General features: G+C 36.1%; 1 protein-coding gene across 1 annotated transcript; it reads right to left on the reverse strand.

Moving 5' to 3' along the window:
- Positions 1-454: 454 nt before the first annotated feature.
- On the reverse strand, positions 455-1150 carry LOC137959513 (uncharacterized). Its single transcript, XM_068806872.1, has 2 exons — positions 962-1150; positions 455-907 (listed from the first exon to the last, which is right to left on the reverse strand). The coding sequence occupies exons 1-2, from the start codon at positions 1148-1150 to the stop codon at positions 455-457; spliced, it is 642 nt and encodes a 213-aa protein (XP_068662973.1).
- Between the last annotated feature and the right edge of the window lie 11167 nt (positions 1151-12317).

The following is a 12317-nucleotide window of genomic DNA, read 5'->3' on the forward strand; positions in this document are numbered from 1 at the left end:
TTGTTGTGATCTATTTTCCTTATCAAAATTGTTTCCGCGTTGAAGTGAAAGTGGAAACTCAAGTTTTGATGGAAGAAAAAAGTATACATCTAAAATGGAAATCCAAAATGTAAAGAGAGAGGATTCTTGTTTCTTGAACGTGGAATGATGGGAATCGAATAAAATGATTGAGCTTTGAAGGAAGCTCCACTTGGACCTCAGAGGGAGAATCCGACCTAGACCTCTAAGGTAGAATCTGACCTGTTTACTCTAATTTTCTCAATACTTGATTTCTCCTTCCCTTGACGTCCCCCTAAATAGGGTTGAGGACGGAATTACAAAAGTGACCCATAGGTCAAGTGGTTCACGACACATTACATCTAAACCAAACCAAACCAAAGTAAACCAAACCAAACCAAATGAAATTATATTAAAAGTAAATTGACATAATTTAATTCCTATGCCTGTGGATAACTCATGATGCTATGGAATCCATAACATCACCCCCCTCCTGTATAAAGAGAATGTCCTCAAGCTCGAAGTAGGGGTAGAGGGTGCGGAATGCAGCCACTGGCTCCCATGTTGTGTCACTGGGATCCGCATCAGCCCATTGGACTAGGATCTCCCAATCATCCTGAATGTGGTGAGCCTGTAATACCTGTGCTGGAGTAGAAAGGACACGTCCCTCATTTAGTGCGGGCAGAGGTGTGTGCAGCAAGGGAGATTCATGAAACACATTGTAAATCCTGGCCACTGGCGGAAGCTGCAAGCGGTAGGCAACTGTACCAATGCGGTCCATAACCTGAAAGGGACCATAATACTTTGGAGAGAGCTTGTGGTTTTTGGAGGCTGTCAGCGATAGCTGCCTATAGTGTTGGAGACGCAGCCATACATAATCTCCTGGAGAAAAGAAGACTTCCCGGTGCCTCTTGTCATAATACAACTTTATAGTATGTTGTGCCTCCTGGAGATGAGTACGCACCTCAGTGAGCAAGGTGTCTCTTTCTGCTAATGCTTGGTCCAAAGTGGCAACCTTGGAGGGACCTAGTTCATATGATAAAAGACTGGGCAGGTCTCTACCATATACTACCTTGAATGGGGTTGTTCCGAGTGCGTTGTGGTAGGAGGTGTTGTAACAGAATTCAGCCCAGGCGAGCCATTTACCCAACATTTAGGTTGAGTCCCCCATGAAACAACGAAGATACATCTCAAGTTTCCTATTGTCGACCTCTGTCTGACCATCTATATGCAGATGGTAGGCTGAAGAGAATGCTAACGTTGTGCCATGCACCTTGAATAGCGCTTTCTAGAATGTTCTAGTTAAGATGGCATCCCTGTCACTAGTAATGGAATTAGGCATCCCATGTAAGAGGACAATATTATCCATAAAGAGCTGAGCGACGTGAGCTGCACTGTAAGGATGCGCCTGAGGGATGAAGTGGTCGTACTTTGAGAAATGATCAACCACTACAAAGATAACGGATTTGCCTGACGAAGAGGGAAGTCCATCTATGAAGTCCATGGAAATATCAGACCAGACCTGTGATGGTAGCTGAAGTGGTTGGAGCAACCCAGCTGGACTTAATGATTTAGCTTTATTCCTTTGACAAATAGGACAAGCCGCCACATAATCAGCTATATTGTGCTTCATGCTCCTCCAATAAAATTCCCGACTAATCCGAAAATATGTTGTTTGTCGGCCCTCATGTGTACTATCATGGAAGGAGGCTAAAATGTTGTGAATCAGTGGGGATGTGTGGGGTAGAAAGATTCTGTTTTTGTAGAGGACTAGATTGTCCTGAACCGTCCAATGGCTTGCTGCTAGATCTCATGATATAAAGCAATAATTTTTGGGTACTGTTGTGCCTCTTCCCGTATAGAATCCAACAAGAGAGCTCTGGGCTGACTTATGGCTTGTAATTGCGGCTCTAGAAAGTCCCGGCGAGATAAAGCATCAGCCCCTACATTCAAATTCCCAGGTTTATACTCTACAGTAAAGTCAAACCCCATAAGTTTACTTAACCAATGCTGCTACGGTGGGGTAGTGAGGCGTTGCTCAAGCAGATACTTGAGGCTACAATGATCAGTGCGAATTAGAAATGGGCACCCCCAGAGATAAAGCCACCAATGTTGTATGGCTTTCACTAATCCGATCAGTTCCCTCTCATAAGCTGCTAACTTGTGGTGGTGTTGGCCAAGTTGGCGGCTAAAATAAGCAATCGGGTGTCCCTGTTGGTGTAACACTGCACCAATACCCCCCCCCCCCCCCCCCCCCCCCCCCCCCCCCCCCCCCCCCCTCCAAAGAATCACATTCCACAACAAATGACTCATCAAAGTCGAGTAGTTGCAAAAATGGGGTGGATGATAAGGCCTCTTTCAACTGCTGAAAGGAATGAGCCACTGTCTCCGACTAGATAAAGGCATTTTTCTTGAGTAGGTTGTTGAGCGGAGCTGCAATCTGGCCATAGCTGCGAATAAATTTTCTGTAATACTCAACTAGTCCCAAAAATTCCCATAAGGCTGTAATGGATGTGGGAGGAGGCCAATCTGTGATGGCCTATATCTTACTCTGGTCTACTTTCACCCCAACTGCTGAAATAACGTGGCCCATGTATGCCACTTCTGAAGTTCCAATAGAACATTTGGACTAATTTAAAACCAAATGATGTGAGCGGATAAGAGAAAATACCTGGTGAATGTGTTGAAGATGCTCTTCCCAACTGTTGCTATAGACCAAAATATCGTCAAAAAATACCAAAACGTATTTCCTCAAGAGAGAGGAAAATACCTCATTCATGAGGGCCTGGAATGTGGAAGGCGCATTTAAGAGACCACATGGCATGACGAGGAACTCGAAATGGCCGTGATGCGTGCGGAACGCTGTTTTCTCCACATCTGATGGATGAACTCAGATTTGATGATAGCCAGATTTCAATTCGAGTTTGGTAAAAATAGTAGCACCATATAGCTCATCTATCAACTCATCCACCACTGGGATGGGAAATTTATCTTTAATGGTATGCGCATTGAGTTTCCTGTAATCCACACAAAACCACCATTACTTATCATGCTTGCAGACCAATAATACCGGTAAGGAAAAAGGAGACATGCTGGGCTGAATAATACCCTGGGCCAGCATCTTCTGGTACTGCCTTTCAATCTCATCCTTCTGTAAGTGGGGGTAACGATAAGGATGCACCACTACAGGTTCAGTGCCCATTTTCAAACGGATACGGTGATCACAGTGCCTAATTGGCGGTAGAGCAATAGGTTCCTGAAAAATATCCTCAAAGTCTATAAGTAATTGAGATAACTTACAATTGGCCGTGGTCTGGACCTGAACAACCTATAGAACGGAGGGCACTGGTGCTTGGGTGCCATGCAATATAATCTGACGGTGGTCCTCTGTAAAGGACATGGTTAAAGCTTGAAAATCCCATTGTATTGGCCCCAACAGTTGTAGCCTTTTAATTCCTAGTACCAAATCGAATCCTGAAAGTGGAATCACCAGGAAATCTGCAATAAATGTGTGTCCCTCAATATCAAAGTGTGTGGCCGAAGATATGCCCACACTAGTAATTTTAACCCCATTGGCTACTGATATAGAAAGGCCAATCTGTTGCTGAACTACTAACCCAAGTTGTTCTGCCGCTGGCTGACTGATGAAATTATGTGTACTGCCCAAGTCAACTAAAGCTAGTAACTGTAGATGATGTAACTGGGCTTTAACCTCCATGGTACTAAAACTGCGTAGATCAGTCCTGGTCTGTCTCCACAATCTCCTCATTTGGTAGTATGTAGTTTCCATCCTCTCACAGACATACTGAATAATCTTTTGCATTGGTGACCATATACTTATTTTTCATCACAGTTAAAACAAAGGCCCTTGGCCTTTCTCTAATCCATTTCCTGTCTGTTCAGTTTTTTGAAGTAAGGAGCAGGTGGAGCCAAGTTAGAGTTGTCTGGGCGTGGGGCTGCACTGGCTCCAGAACGTGGAGGTCCATAATAAGGGGTTGGTGCAGTGGCATTGTGCCTTCCTAGCCAAGCTGGTTTTCTAACCAGTGACTCCTTTAGAACTCGCTGCTTGTGCTCAATTGACCTGGCTAAATTCAAAGTGTGGTCCAAATCTGTAGGACCATGAAATTCAACTTCCAGTCTCAGAGCTTCTGTCAAACCCGCAGTAAAAATATGAACATACTGGGTGTGATTGACAAACTGATTTGTTTGGGATAACCTTTCCTGGAAAGTCTTTTGGTACACCTCTAGTGATCCAGTTTGCTTGTAATTGATTAATTCTCCCAATGGATTGTTACTAGCTGGAGGACCAAACCTCATCATGCAAGACTGCCTAAAGGTTGCCCAATCCTGAACCAATTGGTCATTTCAGAATTGGTGGCACCATAGAAGCGGTTCATTGAGCATGTGGTAGGCGGCCAAATAAACTTTCTCATCTGCATGTGTTTTTTTATGATAAAAGAACTGATCACACTTGGTTAACCAAATCAAGGGGTAGTTAGACCCATCATATGTAGGAAAGTCTAGTTTTAAATACCTGGGAACCGTAGTTGGTCCCTGAACGGCATGCCCCAGGGATTGTGATGACGCATTGGTGGTGGTGGGGAAGGTGGTGAGTGGAATTGATGGTGGTCGGCTAGTGGAGAGTAGGCTGCCAGTGGTTGTGCTTGTACACCATTGTCATCTTGTTGTCGGAGGAGAGCTTGGATGGTAGCATCCATGGATTTTATTGCCTCACGATGGTCAAAGGTTGTCTAACGCACATCTTCTAGGGATTGAGCCTGAAGGTCTGTCCTATGCCAATTATCTTCAACTAATTGCCTCTAATCCTCAGTGGAAGAGGAATCCCCAAGGGTGGACCTGTCTGATACCAAGATGTTAGGTTCTTCCCGAGCCATGGATCGAGTCACCCTTCTTTCCTCTCTTCCCTCTATATTGGTTCTTGATGCTGGAAGAGGATTCTTGATTCTTGAACATGGAATGATGGGAATCGAATAGAATGATTGAGCTTTGAAGGAAGTTCGACTTGGACCTCAGAGGGAGAATACGACCTAGACCTCTGAGGGAGAATCTTACATGTTTACTCTAATTTTATCAATACTTGATTTCATCTTCCCTTGACATCCACCTCAATAGGGTTGAGGACAGAATTACAAAAGTGACCCATAGGTCAAGTGGTTCACGACACATTACATCTAAACCAAACCAAACCAAAGTAAACCAAACCAAACCAAATGAAATTACATTAAGAGTAAATTGACATAATTTAATTCCTATGCCTATGGATAACTTGTGATGCTATGGAGTCCATAACAGTGTTGACTCACAATCGGTAAGTCATTTCTTATAAAAAAAATATAGCTCGTTACGCATGATTGACCGATAAATCACCTTACAATCGTCTATGATTGTTAGGTCAGCTTTTTGTAAATGAGCAAAATAATGGCTTGTTTTACTCAGGTAAATATCCCACCGCATGTTTACTTGATAATTTAATGAGCATTTGTCATTCTCTTTAAAAGGTTTGGGTCCATTGATCATTTGCATCTATAACATGTTTCAAGCATGCATATCCATATTTAAAACATGTGTAGAAATCTCCTTCTTATAAAATTCCAAGCTGTTTGGGTTGAACTAGTGGAGTTTGCCAAACTTAGATAACAAAACTTTTTTGTTCATTTGTGTTGTGTGAATAAATTTTCTTTACTTACTTTTGTTATCGTTTTCAATTTTTTACTAGATGAAGGGAAAGTGAAAACTCAAGTTTTGATTTAAGAAAAAAGAAACATCTAAATTGGAAATGCACAAATGTAGAGAGATATAATTCCAAAAAGTTTCTACAATATTTAGGAATTGTAAACTCTTTTTAGTTTTTATATATTAGGTTTTGCAATCGTCAGGAAAAGGGGGAGGCTGGGGATTTTTACTTAAGTGTTGATTCCCAATCCTCAAGTCCCTTTTTTTTTTAAAAAAAAAATGTAGCCCGTTATGCATGATTGATCGATAAATCACTTTACAATCATCTATGATTGTTAGGTCAGCTTTTTGTAAATGGGCAAAATAATGGTTTGTTTGACTCGGGTAAATATCCCACTATACCTTCATTTGAGAATTTAATGGGATTTTGTTATTCTCTTTAAAAGGTTTGGATCCATAGGTCATTTGCATCTTTAACATGTTTCAAGCATGCATAACCATATTAAAAACATATGTAGAAATCTCTTATTAATAAAATTCCAAGCTATTAGGGTCCAACTAGTAGAATTTCCCAAATTTGGATAACAAAACTTTGTTGTTCATTTGTGGTGTGTAAATAAATTTTCTTATCTTACATTTGTTATCATTTAAAATTTTTTCCATACTTAAAGTCTAAATTTTTCATTTTGTTGTGATCTATTTGCCTTATTATCAAAATTGTTTCCGGAATGAAGGGAAAATAAAAACTCAAGTTTAAATTTAAGAAAAAAGAATACATCTAAAATGGATATGCACAAATATAGAGAGAGATAATTTCAAAAAGTGTCTGTAATTTTTAGGGATTGTAAACTCTTTTTAGGTCTTATATATTAGGTTTTGAAATCGTCGGGAAAAAGGGGAGGCGGGGGATTTTTAACTGAGTGTTGACTCCCAATCCATAAGACATTTCTTACAAAGAAAAATATTGCCCGTTACGCATGATTGACCGATAAATCACCTTACAATCATCTATGGTTATTAGGTCAGCTTTTTGTATTTGGAAAAAATAATGACTTGTTTGACTCGGGTAAATATCCCACTGCACGTTCACTTGAAAATTTAATGAATATTGGTTATTCTCTTTAAAAGGTTTGGATCCATAGGTTATTTGCATCTTTAACATGTTTCAAGGATGCATATCCATATTTAAAACATGCGTAGAATTCTCCTTCTCATAAAATTCCAAGCAATTGGGGTTGAACTAGTGGAATTTCCCTAACTTGGATAACAAAACTTTTTTTTTTTCATTTGTGGTGTGTGAATAAATTTTCTTTTCATACTTTTGTTTTCATTTTTAATTATTTCCATTCATAAACTCTAAAATTTTCATTTTTTTTGTGATCTATTTGCCTTATCAAAATTGTCTTTGGGATGAAGGGAAAATGCCAACTCAAGTTTTGATTTAAGAAAAAAGTTTACATAAAAAATGGAAATGAGCAAATTTGGAGAGTTATAATTCCAAAAATTGTGTGTAATTTCTAGGAATTTAAACTCTTTTTAGTTTATAAATATTAGGTTTTGCAATGGTCGGGAAAAAGGGGAGAGGGGGATTTTTAACTGAGTGTTGACTCCAAATCCATAAGTCATTTCTTAAAAAGAAAAATATAGCCTGTTACACATGATTGATTGATAAATAACCTTAAAATCATCTATGATTGTTAGGTCAGCTTTTGTAAATGGGTAAAATAATGACTTGTTTGACTCTGGTAAATATCCCACCGCACATTCACTTGAGAATTTAATGAGCATTTGTTATTCACTTTAAAAGGATTGGATCCATAGGTCATTGCATCTTTAACATGTTACAAGCATGCAAATCCATATTAAAAACATGTGTAGAAATCTCTTTCTTACAAAATTCCAAGCTATTAGGGTTGAACAAGTTGAATTTCCCAAACTTGGGTAACAAAACTTTTGTGTTCATTTGTGGTATGTGAATAAATTTTCTTATCTAACATTTTTAATCATTTTAAATTTTTTCCATACTTAAACTATAAAATATTCAATTTGTTGTGATGTATTTGCCTTATAAAAATTGTTTCCGGAATGAAGGGAAAGTGAAAAATCAAGTTTAAGGTTAAGAAAAAATAATCCATCTAAAATGAAAATGCACAAATGTAGAGAGAGATAATTCCTAAAAGTCTCTGTAATTATTTAGGGATTGTAAGCTCTTATTATTTTTAATATATTTGGTTTTGCAATCCTCTGGAAAAGGGGGAGGCGAGCAATTTTTAACTGAGTGTTGACTCCCAATTCATAAGTCATTTCTTAAAAAGAAAAACAATATAGCCCATTTCGCATGGGCACTGATAATTGACCTTACAATCATCTATGATTGTTTGGTAAGATTTTTTTAAATTGGAAAAATAATGGCTTGTTTGACTCGGCTAAATATCCCACCGCACATTCACTTGAGAATTTTTTGAGCATTTGTTATTCTCTTTAAAAGGTTTGGATCCATAGGTCATTTGCATCTTTAACATGTTTCAAACATGCATATCCATATTTTAAACATGTGTAGAAATCTCCTTCTCATAAAATTCCAAGCTATTAGGGTTGAGCTTATGGAATTTCCAAAACTTGGCTAAGGAAACTTTTGTGTTCATTTGTCTTGTGTGAATAAATTTTATTTACTTACATTTTTTATCATTTTAAATTTTTTCCTCACATAAAATCTAAAATTTTCATTTTGTTGTGATCTATTTGCCTTATCAAAGTTGTTTACGGGATGAAGGGAAAGTGAAAGCTCAAGTTTTGATTTAAGAAAAAAGTATACATATAAAATGGAAATGCAAAAATGTAGAGAGAGATACTTCAAAAAAGCGTTTGTAATTTTTAGGAATTGTAAGCTCTTTTTAGTTTTTATGTATTAGGTATTGCAATCGTCGGGAAAAAGGAGAGGCGGGGGATTTTTAGCAGAGTGTTGACTCCCAATCCATTTGTCATTTCTTACCAAGAAAATTATAGCCCGTTACGCATGATTGATCTATATATCACCTTACAATCATCTATGATTGTTATGTCAACTTTTTGCAAATGGGAAAAATAATGCTTTGTTTGAATCGGGTAAATATCCCACCGCACGTTCACTTGAGAATTTAATGAGCATTTGTTATTCTGTTCAAAATTTTTGGATCCATAGGTCATTTGCATCTTTAACATGTTTCAAGTAAGCATATCCATATTTAAAAGATGTGTAGAAATCTCCTTCTTATAAAATTCCATGCTATTTGGGTTGAACTCATGGAATTTCCCAAACTTGGATAGCAAAATTTTTGTATTCATTTGTAGTGTGTGAATAAATTTTCTTACCGTACATTTGTTATCGTTTTAATTTTTTTTCAAAATTAAACTCTAAAATTTTCATTTTGTTGTGATCTATTAGCCTTATCAAAATTGTTTCCTGAATGAATGGAAAGTGAAAACTCAAGTTTAAATTTAAGAAAAAGAATACATCTAAAATAAAAATTCACAAATGTAGAGAGAGATAATTCACAAAAGTGTCAGTCATTTTTTAGGGATTGTAATCTCTTATTAGTTTTTATATATTTGGTTTTGCATTCGTAGGGAAACGAGGGGGGGGGGGGGGGGGGGGGGGGGGGGGAGGGGGGGGTGGGGAGGATTTTTAACCTAGTGTTGACACCCAATCCATAAGTCATTTCTTACAAAGAAAAAAATATTGCCCGTCACGCATGATTGACAGATAAATCACCCTACAATCATCTATGATTGTTTGGTTAGATTTTTGTAATGGGGAACTATAATCGCTTCTATGATTCGGGTAAATATCCTACCGCACGTTTACTTGGGAATTTAATGAGAATTATTTATTCTCTTTAAAAGGTTTGGATCCATAGGTCGTTTGCATCTTTAACATGTTTCAAACATGCATATCCATATTTAAAACATGTGTATAAATCTCCTTCTTACAAAATTCTAAGCTTTTAGGGTTGAACTAGTGGAATTTCCAAAACTAGGATTACAAAACTTTTGTGTTCATTGGTGGTGTGTGAATAAATTTTCTTTACTTATATTTGCTATCGTTTAAATTTTTTTCCATACATAAACTCTGAAATTTTCATTTGGTTGTGAATTGCCTTATCAAAATTGTTTACAGGATAAAGGGAATGTGAAAACTCAAGTTTTTATTGAAGAAAAAAGTATACATCAAAAATGGAAATGCACAAATATAGTGAGAGATAATTCCAAAAAGTGTCTGTAATTTTTTGGAATTATAAACTCTTTTTAGTTTTCATATATTTGGTATTGCAGTCATCCGGAAAAGGGGGAGGTTGGGGATTTTTATCTGAATGATGACTCCCAATCCATAAGTCATTTATTAAAAAAAATATAGCCTATTACGCATGATTGATCAATAAATCACTTTACAATCATCTTTGATTGTTAGTTCAACTTTTTGTAAATGGGCAAAATAATAACTTGTTTGACTCTAGAAAATATCCCACCTTATGTTCACTTGAGAATTTAATGAGCATTTGCTATTCTCTTTAAAAGGCTTGGATCCATAGGTCATTTGCATCTTTAACATGTTTCTAGCTTGCATATCCTTATTTAAAACATGTGTAGAAATCTCCTTCTTATAAAATTCCAAGCGGTTAGGGTTGAACTAGTGGAATTTTTCAAACATGGATAACAAAACTTTTGCGTTCATTTGTGGTGTGTGAATAAATTTTCTTTAATTACTTTTGTTATTTTTTTAAATTTTAACCATACATAAACTCTAAAATTTTCATTTTGTTCTGATCTATTTGCCTTATCAAAATTGTTTATGGGATGAAGGGAAAGTGAAAACTCAAGTTTTGATTGAGAAAAAAAATTATACTTCTAAAATGGAAATGCACAAATGTAGAGAGATATAATTCCAAAATGTGTCTGTAATTTTTAGGAATTGTAAAGTCTTTTTAGTTTTTAGATATTAGGTATAAAAATCGTCGAGAAAAGGGGGAGGCAGGGGATTTTTAACTGAGTGTTGACACCCAATCCTTAAGTCATTTATTAAAAAACTAAATATAGCCTATTACGCATGATTGATCGATAAATCACTTTAAAATCATCTATGATAGTAATATCCCAACGCACGTTCAGTTGAGAATTTAATGACCAAATGTTATTCTCTTTAGAAGGTTTGGATCCATAGGTCATTTGCATCTTTAACATGTTTCAAGCATGCATATCCATATTTAAAACATGCGTAGAAATCTCCTTCTTATAAAATCCCAAGCTATTAGGGTTCAAATAGTGGAATTTCCCAAACTTGGATAACAAAATTTTTGTGTTTATTTGTGGTGTGTGAATAAATTTTTTTTACTTACATTTTTTATCGTTTTAAATTTTTTCCATAATTAAAATCTAAAATTTTCATTTTGTTGTGATCTATTTGCCTTATATAAATTGTTTATGGGATGAAGGGAATGTGAAAACTCAAGTTTTGAATTAAGAAAAAAGTATACATCTAAATTGAAAATGCACAAATGTAGAGAGAGATAATTCAAAAAAGTGTCTGTAATTTTTTGGAATTGCAAACTATTTTTAGTTTTTATATATTAAGTATTGCAATCGTCAGAAAAAGTTAGAGGCAGGGGGATTTTTACCTGAGTGCTGACTCCCAATCCATAAGTCATTTCTTATAAAATAATATAGCCCGTTATGTAGGATTGATCAATAAATCACTTTAAAACCATCTATGATTGTTAGGTTAGCTTTTTGTAAATGGCCAAAATAATCGCTTGTTTGACTCGGGTAAATATCCCACCGAAGTTCACTTGAGAATTTAATGAGCATTTGTTATTCTTTTTAAATGGTTTGGATCCATAGGTCATTTGTATCTTTAAGATGTTTCAAGCATGCATAGCCATCTTTAAAACATGCGTAGAAATATCATTCTTTTAAAATTCCAAGCTATTAGGGTTGAACTAGTGGAATTTCCCAAACTTGGATAACAAAACTTTTGTGTTCATTTGTGTTGTGTGAAAATTTTTTTTTACTTACTTTTCTTATAGTTTTAAATTTTTTCCATACATAAACTCTAAAATTTTCATTTTGTTGTGATCTATTTGCCTTATCAAAAATCATTACGAGATGAAGGAAAAGTGAAAACATAAATTTTTGACTTAAGAAAAAAGTATACATCTAAAATGGACTTGCACAAATTTAGAGAGATATAATTCCAAAAAGTGTCAGTAATTTTTAGGAATTGTAAACTCTTTTATGTTTTTATATATTAGGTTTTGCAATCGTCGGGAAAAGGGGGAGGCTAGAGATTTTTAACTAAGTGTTGTCTCCCAATCCATAAGTGATTTCTATAAAAAAAAAATATAATCCGTTACGCATGATTGATCGATAAATTACCTCACAATCATCTATGATTGTTAGGTCAGCTTTCTGTAAATGGGCAAATTAATTGCTTGTTTGACTCGGGTAAATATCTCATTGCACGTTCTGTTGAGAATTTTATTAGCATTTGTTATTCTCTTTAAAATGTTTGGATCCATAGGTCATTTGAATCTTTAACATGTTTCAAACATGCATATCCATATTTAAAACATGTCTAGAAATCTCCTTCTTAT

This window comes from Aristolochia californica, unplaced genomic scaffold (assembly GCF_029961685.1).
Source record: "Aristolochia californica isolate CCGP_79_NKW_82.1479 unplaced genomic scaffold, dmAriCali1.0.hap1 SCAF_3, whole genome shotgun sequence".
NCBI classification, from domain to species: domain Eukaryota; kingdom Viridiplantae; phylum Streptophyta; class Magnoliopsida; order Piperales; family Aristolochiaceae; genus Aristolochia; species Aristolochia californica.